At 52.8% G+C, this 22795-nt stretch overlaps 5 protein-coding genes across 5 annotated transcripts; 3 read left to right on the top strand and 2 right to left on the bottom strand.

Moving 5' to 3' along the window:
* Positions 1-831: 831 nt before the first annotated feature.
* Positions 832-3178, bottom strand: BDP81DRAFT_414373 (subtilase). The gene is made up of 2 exons (XM_060589358.1): positions 2415-3178; positions 832-2218 (listed from the first exon to the last, which is right to left on the bottom strand). The coding sequence occupies exons 1-2, from the start codon at positions 2790-2792 to the stop codon at positions 992-994; spliced, it is 1605 nt and encodes a 534-aa protein (XP_060452235.1). The 5' UTR covers positions 2793-3178; the 3' UTR covers positions 832-991.
* Positions 3179-5471: 2293 nt separating this feature from the next.
* On the top strand, positions 5472-6390 carry BDP81DRAFT_16919 (uncharacterized protein). The gene is made up of 2 exons (XM_060582146.1): positions 5472-5622; positions 5691-6390. The coding sequence occupies exons 1-2, from the start codon at positions 5594-5596 to the stop codon at positions 6154-6156; spliced, it is 495 nt and encodes a 164-aa protein (XP_060452234.1). The 5' UTR covers positions 5472-5593; the 3' UTR covers positions 6157-6390.
* Positions 6391-7102: 712 nt separating this feature from the next.
* BDP81DRAFT_305398 (beige/BEACH domain-containing protein) lies at positions 7103-15230 on the top strand (the record flags this gene model as incomplete). Its single annotated transcript, XM_060583168.1, has 6 exons — positions 7103-9722; positions 9777-10697; positions 10750-14196; positions 14244-14401; positions 14453-15139; positions 15198-15230. 6 exons carry the CDS (start codon positions 7103-7105, stop codon positions 15228-15230), a joined length of 7866 nt encoding a protein of 2621 aa, XP_060452233.1.
* A 408-nt stretch (positions 15231-15638) lies between these two features.
* On the bottom strand, positions 15639-15973 carry BDP81DRAFT_456885 (NADH-ubiquinone oxidoreductase 9.5 kDa subunit; the record flags this gene model as incomplete). The annotated part of the gene is made up of 2 exons (XM_060593223.1): positions 15639-15685; positions 15781-15973. 2 exons carry the CDS (start codon positions 15971-15973, stop codon positions 15639-15641), a joined length of 240 nt encoding a protein of 79 aa, XP_060452232.1.
* Positions 15974-16375: 402 nt separating this feature from the next.
* BDP81DRAFT_338435 (dolichyl-diphosphooligosaccharide-protein glycosyltransferase 48kD subunit) lies at positions 16376-18583 on the top strand. The gene is made up of 4 exons (XM_060585989.1): positions 16376-16671; positions 16766-16876; positions 16936-17639; positions 17698-18583. The coding sequence occupies exons 1-4, from the start codon at positions 16530-16532 to the stop codon at positions 18121-18123; spliced, it is 1383 nt and encodes a 460-aa protein (XP_060452231.1). The 5' UTR covers positions 16376-16529; the 3' UTR covers positions 18124-18583.
* The last annotated feature ends 4212 nt before the right edge of the window (positions 18584-22795 follow it).

Below are 22795 nucleotides of genomic sequence, written 5' to 3'. Positions count from 1 at the left end.
GCGGAAGAGAGACGCCAAATCTCGCAGCGGCTTAGGGATAAGGGGAGTAGAGAGATTCAAGTGAAGCTGCTATTTGTCGGTCGAAGTTTGAAACTCGGCCTGGGGCTAACCAAAAGCAAGCTGGGAGACTATGGAGAAGTATCGTCGAGAGTGTCAAATGATGAGCCATGAAAGTCTGAATGGAGGATGTGGAAGAGGGATGTCGTCCCTTGAGCAGGGCCATGAACAACAGCCAGCATTCACACCGACGACGAGCTCCATGACTGCTCCTTCTCCGGTGCTGAGTGAACTTTGCAAAGAGAAGAGATGGGAAGGCACGTCATGTTCAGGCGAAGGAAGGAGAGGAGCTGACTGATCCCTTCCCTTGGCCTTGGGAAGGCAGGTATGAGGTGGCACCTGGGCAAGAGCCTACCGTTGTGTCATTCCTCCCGTGGAAAGACCGGATAACATTCCAATCCTCCCTCCTGCCCTCCTTTCCCCCCTCGCACAGCGAGCGCAAGGTGCAGAAAAGTCGGGCAAGCCAAGACTGGCTGGGGATTCAGTACTGGGTTGCTGAAATGCAATGTCTCAACGCCAGATTGACTCAGATGACGGAAACTAGCCATGGTTCCAATCGCCTATGCATTCATTCTATGTACCTATGTGCGCTTAACTCAGTCCTATTTTAGCTTGACAAACTCAACTTCAACCGCATGACGGGCTTACTCATAAACATTGTTAAACTTTAGGCCAACTCAGACGTGTCCAACCTTGTGAGAACACGGCCGGTGAGACGATAGCAACAGTCCTTTGGCAAACATCAACAGTCGAAATCACCTGAACTGGAAGCGGTTGCATTTAAGAAAACTTATTGGTTGTGCTATGAGATCTGTATGTAGCTATGAAAGCGATGCATCCATCCTGTCCCATCCCGCAGTAACCCTATGCGTACACTCTCATGGACCCAAAGAAAAAGGAAATAAAAGACCAGTCTAGTGCTCTATTACAACGCTTACAAAGAGGTCTCCCTGAGGAACTCCTTAAGCTCCTCATCGACCAAGTTGTGGATCTTCTTGGCAAACTTCTCAGCCTTGGTGCCGACGGTCTTGGCGCCCTTGACAACCTTGCCAGAGAGAACCTCGAAATCCTCCTCAATGGCCTTCTCGAGGTCATCGATGGTGGTCTCCTTGGACTCCTGCTTGACAGTGTAGCCGCCAGCCTTGACGATGGCAGTGTAGTTGTTGCAGCCACCGCCGTTCCAGGCGAGGACGTTGGGGGTGTCGCGGGGAATGTCGCTCAGGGCACCAACGGTACCGACGGCAATAAGAGCATCCTTGAGCTTCTTGGGGGTGATGGGAGCAACAGAGTACTCGGAGTCAGAAGCGGGCTGGAGGGAAAGGTAGTAGGCCAGGAGACCGCAGATGTGGGGGGAGGCCATGGAAGTACCGGAAATGGTGTTAACGGCGTACTTGCTGCCAATCCAGGTGGACTTGATGTTGGTGCCGGGGGCAAAGATGTCAGTGCACTTTCCGTAGTTGGAGAAGTAAGAGCGGCGGTCACCGAGCTCAGTGGCACCGACGGTGACGGCCTTCTCAGCAGCAGCGGGAGAGTAGTTGCAGGCATCGGCGTTGTCGTTGCCGGCGGCGACGGCGAAGTGAATACCAGCATCGACGGCGGCGTTCACTACAGCATCGAGAGCCTGGGTCTTGCCACCACCAAGGGACATGTTGGCGACGGAGCCCTTGAAGCCCTTGCGCTTGCCATCCTTGGTAGCCTGAACCTGCTCAGTGTGGGAGGTGGCAGCCCACTCAACACCCTTGACGACGTCGGACATGGTGCCGGAGCCGTTGGAGCGGAGGACCTTGACGGCGTAAACATTGGCCTTCTTGGCGACGCCGTACTTTTTGCCGGCGATGGTGCCGGAGCAGTGAGTGCCGTGACCGTTGCCATCAGCGTCCTGGTCACCAGAGGGAATGGTCTTTCCCCACTTGGCGCGACCCTCGAAGTCGACGTGGTCGACGTTGGTACCGGTGTCAATCACGTAGGCATCAACACCTTCGCCAGCATCCTCGGCGTAGAGGTACTTGTCATATGTGCCGAAGCCAAGAGACTTGCGGTGGGAGACACGAGCCAGACCCCAGGGGGCCAGCTTCTCGAGCTCGCCGTCACATTTGTCCTCAACCTGGGACTTGACGGGAACCTGAGTGTGGACAACGGAGTCGACCTCGATGAACTCGACCTGTGAATAAGCATGTTAGCACTTGTGTCGAAGATGCTGTTGAGTAGCCGAATGCGGCCGAGCCGAGCTAGAGAGCCCGAGCCCGTCAAGGTCCGACAGCCAAGACCGGCTCTGCCGTGAATTGCAGTGATTGTGGGTCCACGGGTTTGGGGTGCGTCTTGGATCTCGGGAGGAGGGTTATCAGGGTCGGACTTACGTCAGGGTGCCTCCGGACCTTCTCGATGGTGGCATCGTCGAAGTGACCGGCGTAGCCCAAGAAGTCCTTGCCAATCTTGTATGTGTGCTTCAAGCCGTGGAAGACATCATCAACCATGGGCTCTTGGCCGCGCTTGCGCAGCTCGAGACGTTCATCCTGAGCGGAGGAGTGAATATTCTGGACCCAGTTGTGGTGGTCCGAGGCGCCGGAATCCGAGACGTGCTTCTTGAACTTGACGATGTACGAATTCGGGACAGCCTCGGCGTTGGTGGAAGAAAGAAGGGGCGCAGCGCCGTCGTGGACAATCTCAATGGAGAGAGAGGGGGAAGCGCTGGCAACAACGGCCAAGCCGGCCACAGCACCGATGAAGCCTCTCATGATGGGCGGTGTTGTGGTGGTGAGTAGAGTCTACCGGAGACGCTGGTTGTGATGACAGAGAAAGAAACTGGAGCTGCGAAGGACGCCAAGGACAGACGAATACTCGATGGAATTGGGAGGATGGATGGTCGATGGAGGAGGGGGAGGGATGGGAGAGAGATGGAGCAGAGAGATAAACGATGGAGCTGTCGGAGAGCGGGAGCGGGTAGATATAAAGAGAAGGCAGCGACAGCGGTTGCGTGCGCACAGCTGTAGGTGAGGTATCGGCCTTAGGATGGTTGCGCCGCCCCAGTGTTGCCAGTGTGTGACGCAGCCAACCAAGATAAGAGCTGGAGGGTGGCTGACGGAGCCGAAACCGGCTTAGCGCAATGGCGAGAGAACCAATGGAATGACTCGATAGGGTTTCCTCGGCAATACGATAAGGGAGGTACTGGGACAGTCTAGGAGGATCACGTTTGGGGTTTCCCTGGGACCAGTCCCCGCCTACAGGCAACAGGTACGTACCCAGTACCTTACCACTTTAACCCGAGCAGCTTGTCACTTGTTCGATACGGAAGGCTGCTTCAAAAGAGGACCTGACGGCAAGACGGGGGATGGGATTGTGCAGATGGGCGATAGCAAGTGACTTGTGGAGGTACCTCTTCTTCTCCTCTTTCTTTCCGGCGGCACGCTGCATCCGCCAGGAACACAACCAATCCGGTCTCCGTCTGTTGGGGAAGCTTCACCCAAGCTTCCCGCCGTCCACAATGTGCCTGCCATGCTATGCCATGCCATGCTGTTTTTCTATCGGCTTCCAACGTTCTCGCTCGTCTGAATCTCTAGACAGCCTTTCTCCCATGTCTCAGCAACATCGTCGGATTCTCGTGGTTGCAACCGACAAGGAAACACGGATGACCGATCATTGCACCTTGAGAGGCAGAGTCAGAGCTCTGAGGGGGCGACGTCATACCCTCGAGGCTATCTGCCCGAGTCCTAACAGCCAAGGCCGATACGGAGGCAATCAGTCACAGCAGAGCATGGGCGGGCAATGTACTCCGTGCTTCGCCCTACCTTATCCAACAGCCTCGGAGTCTCACTCTTCCTCACGACGACCCATGGCTCATGAATGATAACCCATGGCCACGAGGGTGCTTTTTTCATTTCCAAGGAACCTTCGTACGGATACGGCTGACAGCTTTCAATCGACCATCCCAAGCATCCCCAAAGCAACGGACGATCAAGCCAGCACAGCGCCAATGCCATGCCAGACGTGCCAGGCACCAAAGGAGCAGCACAGCGGCACAGCCTACCAACCAGTCGCAGCTTGGGGCGCCAGCTCCCTGGTCATGAGCAAGTCGAGAAGATGTACCGCGCTATCGGCATTCCTCAGACATTCTTCACCCACTTCTACTAGTCCACAATCAAGCTCCCCCTCCCATCCCACCAGAGCACACCCACATCGAAGCTTTCGCCGTTTTGTTGAGCTCTATGGTCGGCCATTCAGAGAAAAAGAAACCACACTCGTACATGTTGTGTGATGGCAGTCTATGCATTGTCGTGTTTGTCCGGATCTGTGACTGCCTGCCTGGCCTCGGGATGCAGGACGGCGTCTCGGTTCCTCCTAGCCTGCTGAGCTGCCGGCTGCCATATTGAGTAAGGAACCTGCTCAACGATGATGCGATTAACTGTAATAAGGTGTCCGGCGCAGCTGGGTCTTTGTGTGGATAAGACCTACCCGGGGTTAAATCCAAGGCGAAGAGGGTACCAGGTTCCGGAGCCACTACCCAAGCGGTTACTTTGTTGGTCTCATCAATGCCCCCAGCACCCAAAGACTCAAGGTGATGCTGGCCGGGCGGTTGTCGCTCAGGTGGTCCTCGATGCTTGAGCTATCCCGCAAGGTACCTCTGCTGCCCTGCCACCCACTGCTCAAGGGCAAGCTCCTAGGCGGAAGGGGTTCAAGAGCGGCGAGCTGTCTGACTGGAACATGAAGGCGGGGAGACGAGGCCCAGCACCAACGCTACGCTGGTCCGAGCTAGGCCATACGCCTGACCCACGGGTCAGATGAGAGCGTCCCCGTGTGGTGCCTGGCACGTGCCTCTATCCATTCCCCTGTCTTCCCGTCATCGGGAGGCAGTCTGGCGTTGGTGGAGGACCTGCTGGAGACGGCAAGTCAGACGTGCCAGACATGCCAGCCGCAGTTTGGTACGAAGAGCCAACCTGCCAACTGCCAGCCCCGAGCTCTAGCTCACATTCAAAGGACTCATTCGGGTTCTCTCAGTATGGGAGGCGACAATGGCGGCGGCGGCTTGCGTTACTCGCGCAGGTCAGCAGAGCGGAAACATTCGTCCGAATATGACAATTGCCTTTTGTTTTAGTTCACCAACCGCCCATCGGCTCAGGAACGTCTCTGTGGGTGTTGCGTATAAAGGAAACGCCATGAGCTTGCGAGTCGCCTGTCAATGCGAAGACTACCTCTCAACACACCATCTTGATCCATCCGCAAAGGCAATTGGACCATTCACGCCAGTTCGATATGGATGTCTGCGGTACGCGTGCCGTTGTCCATGGACGCAATAACGAAGCTTGACACCATCTCGGCGAACATGTCGGTGAGCATCGTCGCGTTATGAGAATATCTCGGGACTGTTCTCAGTCTTTCACAATCAAGCTTGCCCATGTCTCGGTGTCAAGGAGTTGGGGACGAGGCAGACTGAAACTACCCATGCCGCCGAAGCTTCCTCCCAGATGCAGCAGTGCTCCTCCGAAAAGATGGCCAGCGCCTGAGCCGATGATCGCCCAAGCAAACCCCGGTCAACGGAGTCATGACACATGGGCAGTTGACCGACTCTCTGTATGTTGTTTACCTGCATTGTCATAGTCATCTAGCGTTGAAGGCTGGTAACTGACTCAAAGAGCTAGAAAGACTGATAGGCTGTCGTCGACTGATTCGTGTTTCCATGTCTTTGAGGTCTTTCTAGCTTTTGCTGGTGGGTTTCATGCATCAGTGAGGGTGTTCTCTTCAACCCTCCAGCTACCTTTTGCGATTATGCAGTTGCGAGTACACGTACTCCGTACGGATGTGTACACCAAGCGAGCTAGGCAGGTATTCTTCGCCATCCCAGGCAAGCAAGACAACTCGCGTCAGCTTTGGGCTTGGGGCCCGAGCTGCCGACCGAAGGGCACGACATCCATCTATGTACTATCGATTCGGTACTTGGCTATACGGATACCTTGGTGTCTATATCTGAGAGTGTGCTCGAATGGGATGAAGCAACAATGTTTCATGGGGTCCACTCTGGCTATCCCAGACTCCCAGTCCACTGTTAGTATTAGCACCGGAAGCTATCCGTATCTCTGTCTGCACATCTCAGTTTGGCCGCGATAAGCCAGGGTTTATCTGCACTAAGACGCACCTTGTTTCTGAAGCTCAGCTATAGCTTGTCGGCATCAGGCTCGCATTTTGGAACATGTCACTGCAGATATCCGCAATGGCAGAGTTAAGTTCTCTGGCAGTCAGGTAGTAAAGAATGTGAGGATCTTATCAAGGCTTCATCAAGGTAAATAAGATCATCATGCCGCCTTGCATGTGAAGCTGATGACCATGAAAGTGAAATGTAGCACTCACTGTGCGCTTCATTAGTAGGATCTCACGCAGTGTGAGCTGTTTCCATGAATAGCATGGGGGCAAGGCGTGTCACCATCGTCTCTGCGCAATGCAACGGGGACCCCCAAGCTGACGGAAACATGGACGTGGTGGTCTGCTTCAGTGGAGTACCTAGCTCACTGGGGAGTCCTCTTTTAGCGGTGTCGGCCCTGTCGGGTCCGTCCACGATGACTGAGCTGCTGTAGCACCGCCACCATTCCTACCCCACTCCTTCCCAACGCGGCCGGCACGTCAGACGTTCCTTCCTGCTTGTGCGTGACAAGGCGGCCACTGAGAGCGGTGCAAGCCACACTTCACTGCTCAAGGCTGACACTCAAAAGCATCAGCTCCGTCTCCGTCTTTGCGATAACGCGTAGCTGCAACACGGGGAAATCGAAGCAAACTCGAGGTGAATAACCTTTTTTTGCTATCGAGATATACAAGAATTGCGGCTTCTTCTTTACCCTGAGATTTTACGATTCCACCACCTCAAACCTCCACCCCTACATCCACTACACTTACTCCTCGAATCCCCCACCGACTAGTACCCTCAGCTACGAGCTGCCGTTCCATTCCACGCCGCATCCTACTTTCGATGCCGACTAGCTTGGACCGTTGCCTGGACCCTCGATGGGTGCTGGGATTGAACGTTTTGGAATGAGGGAAACTGCAGTAGCAAAAATCAAACATGTCGACCTTACAAGTGTCGAGGCGTTATCGCTCGTCGACTTCGGCGTCTTCTAGATCGTCCAGCGCCGCCAACTCGAAGGCTCTCGAAATCCTGCGCGGCCTCCTCGATACCCTCACTTCCAACACACAACGGCGGACCAACGATGGATACCCCGAGTTTCCCGTGCTCATCAAGAGCCTACGCCAGATACGACAACACATTGCCGCGACCGAACCCCCGAGCCCGCCTCAAGACGATTTTAGGCACCTACACGGGTTTAACAGGCTCCTCGACGTGCTGAGATCCTATTCGGGCTTTTACAACCCCCAACGCCGGACCAAAGAAGAGAAAGAAGGTCTATTCGGATTACTCGAAGCTGTCTTGGACGTCTGTGCCGCTGCCTTTTTGGACCATCCAGGAAACAAGCGCTACTTTCGCCACAGGGTAGAAGGTGGCGGATGGGAGGCTCTCGAGCAGACAATTGCCAGCGTTGGCCTTGGCGGAAGCGACTCCGACCTGTGGACCAACTGTCAGATGTTTGGGAAACTGCTGGCATTCTCGCTCGGTGACAAGACTATGGATGCCATTTGTCAGTCGGTTGCGACAAGTTCAGAGTCGAAGGACGAAGATGCCAAGACAACGGATCCAGAAGAGCCTCCCGAGGACGATGCCCAGCAACAAAAAACGGCGTCAGTTCCAGAACGAGAAGACATAGTCCAGGAAGTGCGCGGAAGCATGCAGAAACGGGCCGTCTTTAGAAACCCTGAGATTTTGCGTGCTGTCGTGGGCTTCTGGGAATCTATCCCACGAGCGCAGGACATGCCGGCCAATTCCTGCTCGATGGCCGTCCTGGAGATCATGTCAAGCGCGGTTTCCGTCTCGATGTTCAACCTCGCAGCTCTTCACGCAACGGGAGTATTATCACGATTCCTCCGCGTGCTGTTCAGCCCTGTCGCCAAACTCGACCAGGCAGAGAAGGACAAGCTCCTCATCATGTGCAAGAAGCTGATGTACTTGGGATTCAACCAGCCCGCGGACACCCAATTCTTACTATCGAGCACATTGCCGGAAGCATCAGAGTTCTGCTTGGAGATGACTTCGACGTATAGTGGTCCGCCATTCTTCCAGTTCGACCTTTCTCTCCATGGCCACTCGTCCATCGAACTACCCACCCTCGGCCGGTCTTTCCCTCCCAGCTCATCTCCAGGCTACACCTTTACGGCATGGATTCGCGTGGATCGTTTTGACCCCAACTCTCATACAACCCTCTTTGGCGTCTTTGATGCTAGTCAGACATGCTTTCTCCTCATGTATCTTGAGCGAGATACCCGCAACTTCATTTTACAGACCTCCGTCACTTCCAGCCGGCCAAGTGTAAGGTTCAAAGGGATGTCATTCAAGGACAAGCAATGGTACCACATTGCCCTTGTTCACAGACGACCCAAAACAATGACTGCTAGCAAGGCCTCGCTGTACGTCAATGGCGAGTTTGTGGAGCAGATCAAGTGTGCATACCCCTCGCCGCCACCTCTCGCCAACGCTAGTACCGAAAGCTTCGCATCATTTGCGTCGACGAACGCAAAGCAACACCCTGTCCAAGCATTCCTAGGAACTCCAAGGGATCTTTCCAGCCAACTTGGTTCCGGACTGGTCTTTTCAAAATGGTCGTTGGCTTCGGCACATCTTTTTGAAGACGCTTTGAGCGATGACTTCCTCGCCGTTCACTACGGCCTCTCCCCAAAATACCAGGGCAACTTCCAAGATAGTCTAGGCGGATTCCAGACTTACGAGGCCTCGGCGAGTCTAGGACTACGAAACGAGGTTTTCCATCCAGGAAGGGATGAGAGTTCTGATATTATAAGAGCCATCAGAGACAAGGCTGGTAGCCTCCTCCCAGAAAACAAGATTCTTCTCAGCATACTCCCGACAGGTGTCTTTAGAGAGGATGGCGTTTATCAAGATACTCAGCTTTACCGCGCACTGCCTCGGCCTGCGGCAACGAATCTCATCCAAATGACCCATAGAAGCGGTTCAGCCATTGCGATTAACGCTGCTCTGCCATGTCTTCTGGATGCACTGGCGCGATCCCAAGGAGTTGCTGTCCTATCTGGCAACCCAGTGGTGGTGATGCCCTCCTACTTTGACGACAACTTCTGGCGCCTCGCGGGCTTCACACCTTTGGCTCTGAAGATTGTTGAAAGGGCAACTTCAGTGGAAGAAACAGTTCGAGCAGTCGAGATGACGTTCCTGTGCATCAGAAAGAGCTGGAGAAACAGCGAGGCCATGGAGCGTGATAATGGCTATGCTATCCTCGGCATGCTTCTCAGAGCCAAACTGGGCTATACCGTCAACTTGGGTGCTGACAGCGCCAATCTACGCCTGCCGATTTCAAGTGAAGAACGGGACAGGTTGAGCTTCCAGCTTTTGAGCCTTGTCCTCGAATTCGTGGGCTATAACCATGCAGAGCCTTTGGAGTCCTTCATTGTGAACCCTCTGGCGTACCGCATTCTACTTATCGATTTCGACACTTGGAGACGATCTGCTTCCATCACCCAAGAGCTATACTACAAGCAATTCGTGACATTCTCAGTGAAGAGCAAGTATCATCAATTTAATAGCAGAAGATTAATGCGCATGAGTGGGTCGACCCTCAGATCAAAGCCATCGGCACTGCTGACAAGCGACTTGAAAGGAATCGTCAAACGGCTGCTCGATGCGATGAAAGCAGAATCGATATCCGAGGAGGTGCAGCCACACTTCATGGCAGCTTTGGAGCAACTGGTAAAATGTAACTACACAGCAGAGGTGCACAGGTCACTCGCTTTGTTCATCACATATGCCTTCCACTCGCCCACAGCCTCTTTGGTAAGGTCACCGAGACCGGTATCTGCAACTGCCCGAACCCCTACCTCCGGATATGCCAGACGGGCAACCTTCGACTCCAACAGCTCATCGAATACGTCCCCCTCCCGGTTTCTGACAAAGAAGCAACTCGGTGCTAAGATTCTTGGAATGTACTCAAACCTGCTCTGCGAAAAGGGCAACCTGGCCAACATCCGCAAGTTTGCAAGGACAGTGACGAACAAGGTGAGACCACCATTTGGAGAGAAAGAAAAACAGTTATATTTATTGAGTATGGACCAGTGGCTGCTATATCTCTTGGCCAACGACGACCCCGAAACAGTAGTATATGGCAGCAAGATCCTGGCCAGACTCCTCATCACGCACGGCTCCACGTACACGGCCAAGTTTTCCGGTAAGACTGGTGGCTTCACCATCATGGCACATCGACTCAAACGCTGGTGGTACATTCCCTCCCTGTGGCCAATATGTTTCAGCATCCTATTCGGACTTGATGTGGCCAATGTCGACTTGGATCGCAACTTTGAGTTTTCAAGCTTGCTTGACACGTTCGGAAGGGCTCGCGTTCTCTATCCTGAATGTCTTCAAGTCTTGACCTCAATGTTGCAGCATGGCTTGAAGGATGTTATGAAGCATCAGGATGACCCAAATTCGCCTCAAAAGTCACATCACCTTCAGGCAAGCGGGTTTGAAGGCTTAGAACCCCGGCCACGGGCCAAGTCTATGGAGACTAGGGGCCTGGATGCAAGAAGTGAGTCGTTGCCTTAATACGGGATTCAAGAGACTGACATCTGCCATAGTAGCGGAGAACGGACCGCGTGACAGCGAGCGCATAGCAGATCACGCACCCATGCTGCTGACGGTTATCCGATTCCTGGCAGACTTGCACTCCCGCTCCTCAGACTTCAAGGACTTTGCCTTGACGTCCGAGTACGTGAGGTATCTCTTGTGGGCATGTTATCCGATCATCGTTAGCACCGATGCTGTCACGCCAGATACTGAGCTCAACTCTCGAGACTCGGCCCTGACATTCGAGGGCGGGGATGTGATGATTCGCCCCCTTGCCGGTTCTCAGCCTGGCCCCATCGTGCGGACGACGAGCACAGATGCGGTTGCTGCGTTAGCAGGGAACCCCCGTGGAACCCCTCTACGGAAAGCATCTGGTTTCGTTCTGCTCACCAACCAAACATCTCCTCAGGCCCCGAGCCCGGTCCGATTTGCACCTGTCATGTCACCGAAGAAGAAGGTCGCCTCTCAACAGTCAAGCAGCGCCACACTTGATAGCATGGTAGACCTGGTCATCAATGTCTTTATAGACCAAGTCTTTACGCGCAAGGAGTTTCCTGGCTTCGGTCTCTTCCTCAAGATCCCGCCAGGGTTCAAGGAGCACCAAGCCTACTTCGAGTCCTTTGTTCTCAGGAGGACGCTTCAACAACTGGGAAGCCATGTGCAAGCGAATCAGAAGGTTCTCAGCGAGCCCAAAGTTCTGACCAACATGGGTAGACTTGCGGCACACGCCACTGATACTATCTTTGAGGGCTGGTTCATTAACGGTACTGAGCCCATGCTGGAGTTCGCTGGCATGGTACTAGAGTACCTTCAACGTCCCGAAGTTTCGACCTTGAAGAGTGTTCGCTTGTGCAGCCAAGCTGTGGGAACAATCCGCCAATCATTTTTGAAGCTACTTCTGTTGCGGTTTTCCGAACTGGACGATCCAGATACACCGGACGCCAGCGCAAAGGAATTCATGAGCAATATCCTCTACTGGCAAGCCCCGATTCTAGACTGTCTTGCGAATGAGGAAGAGTACATGAAGCTTTTCTGGTATCAATTGTACTCGAAGCTGGTCGATTCCCGCACACCCATCAGGTCTGCCGCGGCTACAATCATGCGCATCATGCTTGTCCAGAAGCCCCATGAATCCAAGGTGCTTTTCAGACAATGCGTAGCACCAGACCAGCAGCATTTGACGAAGGATTTCGTTGTTAAGCTCACCGAAATCGACGACGAGGCTTTTATTGAGTGGGTAGATCAGCACCGTGCATCACTTGATGCATTCTTTTTCGGTGGCATATCAAAGATCTGGGAAGAATTCGTCGTTGTCGAAAACCAGCGAACGGTTGATTCGGCTAAGTTCCGATTAGCGAAGCGCAGAGATCGACTGAAAGCATGGCAGACGGAGGCACTTACGGTGGATAATATCCTCCTCCGTCACGACATGGCGAACGGGGCCTGGATGAAGAGCATCTTTACCAGCGAGCACTTCAAGCATCAACGTCTGACACAAGACCAGCAGGATGATATGGCATTCCTGGCTGCGGCTTTTGTCAAGATGGACAATGATTTGCGACGCCCAGGTGCTGTCTTTAGCGAGCAGGCTCAACTTAAGTGGAAGCTTGATCGAACGGAAGGACGTAATCGGATGCGTCTGAGGCTTCTGCCAGATTACTCGAAGAAGCATTCGGATTACCAACCGAAGAGGAGAGCAGGAGAACCCTCGACTCCTTCTGCTCTCAAAGTCAACACTGCAGTGGCTCCTGCGCAGATCGTCCCGTCGCCCATCAAATCAGCTACGCCGGCATCATCACGTGTACAGTCCATCCCGAGTCTTGATGGTGCAGAAAACCCCGACACCCCACCGGATGTTGACCAGGACGCGGAGGCAAATGAGTCTGAAGTAGGTGCCGAAGAAGACTTTGAGCTTGTCGACGATCCAAACGATGCCAACGAAGGCGACGAAGGCTTCGAGGATAAGAACCGCAAGGTTATGAGGCGGCTCGAGCAAGGTGACCAAGTCCAAGCCGTATACAACATCTCCCGGATCGTCGGTCTTGAGGGGTGCGAGGGTATTCTCATCATCGGCAAGGATGCCTTATATATCATGGACAACGTGTTCCAGTGTGCCTCTGGCGAGATTGTCAATGCCTGGCAAGCCCCTCTCGAGGAAAGAGACCCTTTCTCGGAGATCATCACGGACGCCAAGACGACTGAGCAACGCCAGAGCTCAAGCCGAAGTGAACAGGAATCTCGCAGCTGGAGATGGCACGATGTGATCAGTATCTCCAAGCGAAGATTCCTGTTCCGAGACGTTGCGATCGAGGTCTTCTTCACGGATGGACGCAGCTACTTACTGACGTCCATGAACCCGACCTTGAGAGACGAGGTCTTTGGCAAGCTGATGAACAAGGCGCCGCACACAAATTCCGCAAGTTCACTTCCTAATCCCGAGGATGCCTGGCGTCTTGAGGCGCTGAAGGTCTCTGAGGAAATGCCTCAGGGCTTCAGTTCGAAATTCGGAAGCATCTTCAATTCCACGCCCTGGAACCCCGCCATGAAGAAGTGGCAGAAGGGAGAAATGTCCAACTTCCACTACCTCATGCTAGTCAACACGATGGCAGGTCGTACGTTCAACGACTTGACTCAGTACCCCGTTTTCCCCTGGGTCCTCGCAGACTATACGAGCGAGGAGCTGAATCTGAATGATCCGGCAACTTTCAGAGACCTCTCGAAGCCGATGGGTGCCCAGACGGCTGGTCGTGTGTCTGGCTTCAGGGAGTCATACGATGCCCTGGCTGAAATAGGTGAAACACCATTCCACTACGGCACCCATTACTCGTCCGCTATGATTGTGTCATCATATCTTATTCGCCTTCCGCCCTTCGTTCAGTCCTACATCCTCCTTCAAGGTGGATCGTTCGACCATGCCGACCGCCTGTTCCAGTCTATTCCCCACGCGTGGAAGTCTGCCTCATGCGATAACAAGGCCGATGTCAGAGAGCTGATTCCAGAGTTCTTCTGCCTTCCAGAATTCCTGACAAACATTAATCAGTATAACTTTGGCAACCGCGAAAGTACAGGAGCAAAAGTTAATAACGTTGTCCTGCCTCCGTGGGCCAAGGGTGATCCCAAGATCTTCATTGCCAAGCACCGCGAAGCACTTGAAAGTCCCTACGTCAGCCAGCACCTGCATAACTGGATCGATCTTATATTCGGATACAAGCAGAGAGGGGATGCAGCTGTAGACAATCTCAATGTCTTCCACCATCTTTCGTACCGTGGAGCAACGGACTTGGACAACATCAGCGATCCTCAGGAGAGGCGTATCACTGCTGGCGTCATCCACAACTTTGGCCAGACTCCTCACCAGGTGTTCACTCGGTCTCATCCCGGTCGCGAGCACTTTTCTTGCCCGATACGGAGGTTAGATACCTCAGTTTATGCCCTGACCAGACTTTCCCACCCATTACTCGGTATGCCCCGACCCACCACAGTCTGGTTTAAGCTAACGGTTGTTCAGAATCTCACGAAAGAGTCGCATCTCTGATTTACTCGCCAAAGATAGATCGCCTCATCTGCGCCTCGCCTTTCCGTCTGAACGTTGCTCCGTATGACAAGTTCCTAGAATGGGGCTATGCTGACAACAGTGTCCGCTTCTTCTTCAGCGACAACCGAAAGGTAAGAGAGCCTGACAAGACACTTAGTGGGAGTTTTGCTAATAGCCACAAGCCCGCGGGACTGTTTGAGAATCTTCATATTGGACAGTTGTCTTGCGCCATCTTTGCAGACTCCAAGACGCTTATCACAGCGGGAGAGGACTGCGTCATCTCTGTGTACGCTGTGCAGACCGCGCCCGGGAAGGTAGTTGACCTTCTGCCTCGGTCCTCGTTGTTTGGTCATCGGGCTCCCGTGACAAGCATTGCCGTATCCAAGTCCTTCAGCACTTTTGTGTCGGCCTCGACAGATGGACAGGCGTTCCTCTGGGATATCAACCGTCTAGAGTTCATCCGCAAGTTGCCCCTCTCACGACCCGTCGAATGCGCCCGCATCAACGACGTCTCTGGCGAGATCATGCTCGGGTCCGGCCCGAACGTCATCCTATACACCATCAACGGCACAGTCCTCGTCGACCAGAACGTGTGCGCCGAACCCGATGACTACGTTCACTCGTGTGCCTTTTACGAAAGTGCTGGCGACGAGTGGCTTGAGAATTGCCTGATCTTCACCGGCCACAAGAGAGGTCGTGTGAATGTCTGGAAGAAGTGCGTCAAGAACGGCAAGTGGGTATTGGAGCTGCTCCGCCGCTTGGACCATACCGATCCACGATCAGAGGTGGGAGCCAATTACGACGCAGGCATTACATGCATCACGCCCATGCCACAATGCGTCTACACAGGAGATGATGACGGGCGAGTGGTAAGTCTTGACAACCCGTCGCATTACAAAAGTTGCAATCTCTAACACTGGTGCGCAGTACGAATGGAACCTTGTCCAGCGGGACAGATAGAGTCTGGCCATTGCCGGCAACAACAAAAGTTATGGGAAGGGTGGCAATCGCATCCGATCAAGTTTATAAGGGGGCATAGCGGATTTCTACCAGGCTAGCATAGAATTGGCGTCCTCTCTCTCTCTGTCTCTCTTGGTAAATGAAGATTGCCGCATTTGAACACTTGGAGTGGGCCACGAGTGAATTGCAACTTCGCGTGACTGGTAGTGTACAGCATAAGCCTCAAAGCAGAATCATCTCCTGCGTGGGAGTTCAACCCCGCGAGCTGCAGCTCCGGTTCAGCAGCTCGCCCAATAGCCACTTCATCCCTTGTTCGCTGTCTAGAGCCCGAACGCCGTTCATATTTACAAAAGCTTCTCCCTCTGGATGTTTTCGATTTTTCTAGGTTTGTCTTGCGGCTGGGGGTGTTCACTCGTCATCGTAGCCCGTCAGCTGCTTTCTGGGTCCTGCGGGAACTGGTTTAATTCAGTGACGTTAGCACTCCTCTGTTTCCTTTCACGTTCCCAGGCAGCCTTATCGCCGTTTCGCGGTTTTTGTTGTTCAAACTCACCAGGGTATGTGACGGGAATGGGCGGCGCGTTGTAGTCGCCAATGAAGTTTCTGAAGGGAGGAACGACGGCCAGCTGGATGGGGCCGAGGGCGCCGAGGACGACGGACCAGAAGTAGGCTGGCTTCTCGCGGGATGCCCAGCGGCAGTAACGAATGGGCCCGGCCCAGAATCGGGGAGATGCGGCGGAGGACATTGTTTGGGGTACTGTGGGATCGGCAATTAGTAATGCGATTGAGATTGAAGAGGGTGTGAGGCGGTTGCTGGGCGTGACGTACTCAATTGACCGTGTGGTGCGTCGTCAAATGATTGTTGGTATCGCTGGCGGACGTCTTTCCACGATGACCGAAGCTCAGAATGGAGTCGCGAGAGCCCCGGGGCGGCCAGGGTCGGATAAACCTCGTCGGAATAACCTGCGCTGGTTGAGGTCCAGACAGTGGAGGCTCGGAAGCAGCCCTGCCAAAAAGCGAGACGGGAAGCTCAGGGCACTTCAGGTCCCGGGAATGGGCCTCCCACCCACCTGCCGGGGATTCTCCGACCACTACCACCTTAGCTTGGCAACGGCTACGTATCCCCAAGCTTCAAGACACATGCACCGGATCCCAAAAGTGCATGTCAAGCTCTCCCGCGCAGCCAGCTACGCAAACGCAACGCACCCCAGCTGTGCGCCCAACTTTCTCTTTTTTTTTTTCTTGAACCTCCCAACCCACCACCCCCCCTCCTACGAATTTGTTCATTGAGTTTCGTCAATCATGCGGTCTCTTCTTTCGCTTTGTCTGCTGTTTCTAGCAGCTGCTGTGCACGCTGTTAGCGTCACCGGCGGTCGGCTTCTGGCGATTCTCGACGATGTTGCTGAGAAGGAGGGATACTCCAAGTTCCTTGGAGATTTGGAAAGTACGTTGAAGCTTATTCAAGATCATGGGAAAGCTTGGGGAGAAGGGCAATTGCAAGACGAGAATGCGATTAGCTAACCAATTGATCGACTTAGGCCGCGGATTCAGCATTTCATACGAGACGCCCAAGAGCGAGTCTCTGCAGCTGTTCAAGCTCGGCGAGCGTGTCTACGACCACGTTCTGCTCTTCCCCTCCAAGAGCAAGGGTATGCGACGCAATTGCATTTCAAAATCTATCGGGTCCATACTTACAAAGCTTCCGCAGGTCTCGGTCCCAACCTGACCCCCAATATCCTCCTCCAGTTCGTCAACGCCAAGGGCAACATCCTCCTGTCCCTCTCCTCCGAGTCGACCGTCCCGACCTCCATCGTGAGCCTCCTGGCCGAGCTCGACATCGCCCTCCCCGCCGACCGCACCGGCCTTGTCGTCGACCACTTCAACTACGACACCGTCAGCGCCTCCGAGAAGCACGACGTCCTCGCCATCCCCGCCCCCAAGTCGCCCCGCGCCGGCGTCAAGAACTTTTTCCACGAGGACGGCGAGGTCATTGCCTTCCCCAGCGGTGTCGGCCACGTCCTCGGCGCCGGCCAGCTCCTCACCCCGATCCTGCGCGCCCCCAAGACGGCCTACAGCTACAACCCCAAGGAGCAGGCCGAGGTCGTTGACGCCAGCGACCTATTTGCCGCCGGCGAGCAGCTCGCTCTCGTCTCGGCTTTCCAGGCGCGCAACAACGCTCGCTTCACTCTTGTTGGATCTGCCGAGTGGCTGAGCGACAAGTGGTTCGATGCCAAGATCAAGCCCGCGGCTGCTGGCAAGGAGGTCAAGACCTGGAACCGCGAGTTTGCTAAGAGAGTTGCCGGCTGGACTTTCCAGGAGACTGGTGTCCTTCGCGTAAACAACATTGAGCACTACCTCAACGAGGCTGTCAACGAGACGAACCCCGAGCTCTACCGCATCAAGAACGAAGTCGTAGGTTATGCTCAGCTAGATGCTCAGAGAAGTGAGAAAAGGCTAACCCCCTGAGCAGACCTACTCCATCTCCGTCTCCGAGTACTCTTGGGACAAGTGGATCCCCTTCACCCTCCCCAAGGGCGATGACCTCCAGCTTGAGTTCAGCATGTTGTCCCCCTTCCACCGTATCCCGCTCGCTGTCAAGGCCAGCACCGCCGACGCTACTACCTACACCACCTCCTTTATCCTGCCCGACCAGCACGGCATCTTCAACTTCAAGATCAACTACAAGCGCCCCTTCTTCACCAATGTCGAGGAGAAGAACACCGTTTCTGTTCGCCACATGGCCCACGACGAGTGGCCTCGCTCATACGTTATCTCTGGTGCTTGGCCTTGGTTGTCTGGCATCTTTGCTACCGTCACCGGCTTTGTGCTGTTCTCGGCTGTGTGGATGTACAGTGCGCCTTCCAGCACTGCGACTGCGACCAAGAAGACGCAGTAAATATCTCAGGCTGAAGAGATTTGCCATTTGAAGGATGGTGGATATGCAAATGCAGAGATGGAGATCGTGTTAAGCTACAATCACTCATGGAATCTCGGGATAGAGCAAGTGAGCACAAAATGAGACCTGGATTTCACGACCATGTGATGTGGTCTGGAGCGTGTAACTGTAGTGTACATCTGGCTATAGGATTGCCCCCTGATGTGAAGGGGGCCAAAAGCTTAGGTATCAAATGACTTTTACGTTTAGAGCGTCTTGCTGTGATTGTGGTAAACTGTTTTGTTACTTTCTTTTATGACTGATCTTGTCGTGAAATCTCTTCGACGACGAATTCTTTACGAATTCACCTGTGCTCACACCTCTGGAAGAACTTCTAACATCTTGCATCATGGCGAACAAAGAGATGTAGAAGACTATTTGCTTTTGCCTCTCAATCTCTCACATTGTCACTCACCATCTGCATCACTTTTTCCCTATACACTATTACTGCAGTGTACTATGTTGGAAAAGGAAAAGAGAACCTAGGAAGGGGGGGAAAAGATGATCCTCTTTGTCTGATACCATGGCGGGACTGGAACCCCTGGCAGAGCACGATCTCTCAAACCAGGCTATCAGACAAGAGAGGATCAAACCCCAGAGCAACTGCCACGCGCAAGCCACTCGATCAACTGCGAACCTTGGGGGCTTGATGAAAGACCTGGATGGGAGAACTTTGTTAGTGGTGGCTTGGTATCTTGTGTGGGTGAAGCCATGAAGACGGGGAGTGGTCACCGAATGACTACTCCACGGAAAGTTTGCGACTCCAAGTAGACTAAACACATGGACCTATATACGAAGGCTCTGATTGTAAGGACTGCAGATTCCTTCGAATTGAACATGACTCTACAGCATCTTCCAAGTTCTCGAGAATGGGGGGAAACTAAACCGAACTAGAACAACCAACAATCCACACCGTAGACCTGAAAAGAATTTCGACGAAAGCATTACTACCACTGTTTGCGAGACTGTTCCGCCATGGAAACATGTCCACTTCCACCCTTTGCCAGAGACTCTTGCTTCATCTGCCGGCGTAGCTCCTTGTTGTACGCCGGCGTCTTCATGTACTCGGATTTGGGGCGCGCCGTCCAGCCCTTGCCGTCGTCGATGAAGCCCCACCAGTAGGGTTCGCTGCCTTTGCTGCTGGAGGAGCCCATTTTGACTGGTTTGCTTGGCCTGCAAGTTGTGAAGTTGGGAGTGTGTGTGGCGAGGATTTGGGGTGTGATGCAATTCTCTTGGACGAACGCGTTAATGAAAATGTCTTTGGCTTATTCCGAGTCACACTTACCGGTGAGGTTTCAAGTCAGAAAGAGTTGATGTTTGATTCTTATCGTTTTACAAAAATGAGAAAACCGCAGATTGGACAAGACAGTCTCTTCATTAATCTTTTCTGAGATAACTTGTTCGCCTAGCTATATTTAAATGCATACTACATATACCTAGGGTCAAAAACACTGACTGGGTTGACGTCAGCCTTCACCCATCGTCGTTACCAAGGCGCCAAGCACTTAGCATTGTCGATCTTTGCGGGTGTAAGTGGCTGAGAGCTGGTTCCTTCACTTGCCGTATTAGGCAGTAAGAATGGCCAAGAGAACGGCAAGCTGTATCCCCATTGGTCAGAACGTCTTCCCCCCTCCCGACTTTCATCATTCTGTCCTCTCTCTAGACTTCATCTCTCTGATTCGGGTGAAACAAATGCAGGTTCTTCTATTGGGATTGCACTAGACTCTCTCATACAGTGAGTCGCATCTGGGCCTGCTTAGTGTCAGATGTCATGTGAGCTTGACTGTGATATTAGCGCACTTGGACTTTTGCTCCGAGCCGCTGGTCTGGATACGCGTGTAAGTGGTGGCTCAGGGACTTTTGTAAACTGTGCCTCACTTACACGCGAGTTCAACACGAAGGTTTATGTCGCCGACGAGGCATCATATCTGCCAGCTGGCTTCTGCCATGACTCGTAAATATGTTATTTATGTTGCACAGTGTTGGAACAGCAAAGGCTGATAAGGAGTAATAGGCAGGTACCATGGGCTGGCTGGCACCTGCCCTGGGCGAAGTGGGACAACTGGCTTAGTCATCACGGCCGGATAAAGGTGGGGCAACCACACAGGCCGTCACTACCTACAATGTAAGATAGAACAACAACAAGAAGAACAAGCAATAGGATCACCAACAGACGAGTGATAATTGCTACCACTATTTGTCGTATACGACCCCGTGAACCAACACACAGGTTCTAGTCAACGCAGGCAATGGGTGACATAATAATTTGCCGCTCGAAACCTTTCCGCTATTTCTTATATTTCTCATAGTATCTTCACTATTAGTCTCTATTTTTCTTATTCAATCCTTATAGAATACTGTTCAGGAGGCGTGCTAAAGTAATAACAACAAGAGTAGTGGCAGTTAAAATATCGGAGGCAGCTGGTCGTTCGTTGACCGGCATCTTCTTATGTCATGCAGGCCTCTGTCGATGCTAAACTTCGAGATTAGACTCATCCGATATCAACTAGTAGGCATCCATCAATTATCTTAGGGCAGTGAAGTCATTGAGTGACCCTCTACTGACCAATGCCACGTGCGACGGTACGAGCTGCCCTTTATACAAGAAGCAGTGCATACTAATTTCGCCGTATCTGTGAAGGCCGAAAACTAGCAAACTTTCAACGTGGATAGCTTTTTACTTCATGCAGGAGATTAGATTCAGCAAAATCGCGATTCGCGACTCCAATCCACCGACTCTGCAATTTGTAAAAAGAGACAGCCTTACTGTAATGCGGCAATGCCACTGACTTTCATACGGGAACGGCGGTGGGCAGCTAACTTTCGGGCTTTGATCCCCGGACCGGCAATTCGGGAAAAGACCTGTCAGCAAAAATCCCCGAGGCTGCCAGACTCCAAATGCAGCACAACACTAACGTGCTTGATAAGTGACGGTTAGTCAGGGTGGCCAGCGGAATATGCATATATGAGTGAGCAGAAAAGAGCGTCTATTCGTACTAAAGAGTGGAAGGATTACCACAGGCTTATGGGCCTAATGCTACCTTAATATAATACGTCTCTAGAGCTAGGACCAGGTGGAAATGACAGTCTGGCCTGTTTCAGTATGTTTAGACCATTGCGAATGGGTTATGCCTATGACTCGCATATAAGCATGCATCGATTCTGTCAATAAGCGAGTGTCGCAGACAAGCGAGTGTCGCAACCAATTGCAGCTACAGCATAACAACGCAATCGATGACTTTTCTTCCACAACAAACCATGGCGCTAAGTAATAAAGAATCCCAAATACAACTAACTAGCCCTTCAAGCTATCATAAATAACCCAAATCTTAGCGCTCGGGCTGCAGCTAAGATATACTCAGTCTGCTCTAGGACGCTGCATCGGCGAATGAAGGGCATTCTATCACGATGCAACACGATACCTAACTCACGGAACTTGATAGCGCTTGAAGAAGAGAAGCTGGTTGAGTATGTTCTTGATCTGGATTCCCGATCATTTCCTCCCCGGATTAGTGGTGTGGAAGATATGGCCAATCGTCTGCTTGCCGACCGCGACGCGCCCCCGGTTGGCAAGCGCTGGGCTTCGAACTTCGTTAAGAGATAACCAAGGCTCTAAACGCGTTCTTTTCGGAAGTATGACTATAAGAGGGCCCAATACGAAGATCCAGACGCGATAAACACGTAGTTTCGCCTTGTAGCAAACACAATCGCGAAGTACGGCATCGTAGACTCCGATATCTATAACTTTGATAAGACTGGGTTTATAATAGGCCAGATTGCATCCGGAGTGGTTATTACAAGTGCCGAAAGGCGTTCAAACACGAAGATGATGCAGCCTGGTGACCGCGAATGGGTTATAGTTATCCAGGCCATTAGTTCGTCAGGCTATAGCGTCCCGCCGTATATTATCGTTGCAGGGTAATATCACCTCTCTACCTGGTACATAGAAACAGGTCTCCCACGCGACTGGGTCATCGCAACGTCTGAAAACGGGTGGACAACAAACGAAAGTGGCCTAGATTAGCTCCAGCACTTTAATCGGCATACAAAACCGCATATAACTAGCAATTATCGCCTCCTCGTCGTCGATAGGCACGAAAGTCACCATACCGCCGACTTTGAGTTATATTGTAAGGAAAACTGTTGGTATCACAGGCGTGATACATTTCCTCATGAGGGTGTATCTTCGGCAACAATCACGTCGATGTCCGTGATAATTGCTGTTGTTGTTCTTGTTCTTCCTATTTACATTGTGGGCAGGGGTCGGTCGAAGTAGGTGGTGACGGCCTGGGTGGTTGCCCCACCTTAAACGGCCGTGATGACTAAGCCGGTTGTCCCACTTCGCCCAGGGCAGGCGCCAGCCAGTTTACGATACCTGCCCATTGCTCCTTATCAGCCTTGCCGTTCCGACAAAAACAATATCGTCATGCTCTGTATGCCAGCCCATTCGTCTCATCTACTTCAGCCCTTAGACGTTAGGTGTTTTGGGCCACTAAAGAAGGCTTATGGTCGACAAATTGAGGATAAGATGCGACGGGGTAATACCCATATCAGCGCTGCCGCTAAAGCCAACCTATCAATCAAACTTCCAAACAAACCAAACAACTGAGGCTATTCCCAACTATCAATCAAA

Source organism: Colletotrichum phormii (genome assembly GCF_030913505.1).
Source record: "Colletotrichum phormii strain CBS 102054 chromosome Unknown BDP81scaffold_1, whole genome shotgun sequence".
Classification (NCBI taxonomy): domain Eukaryota; kingdom Fungi; phylum Ascomycota; class Sordariomycetes; order Glomerellales; family Glomerellaceae; genus Colletotrichum; species Colletotrichum phormii.
The sequence above is the reverse complement of the archived record's forward strand: the minus strand, read 5'-3'. Positions and strand labels throughout refer to the sequence as shown.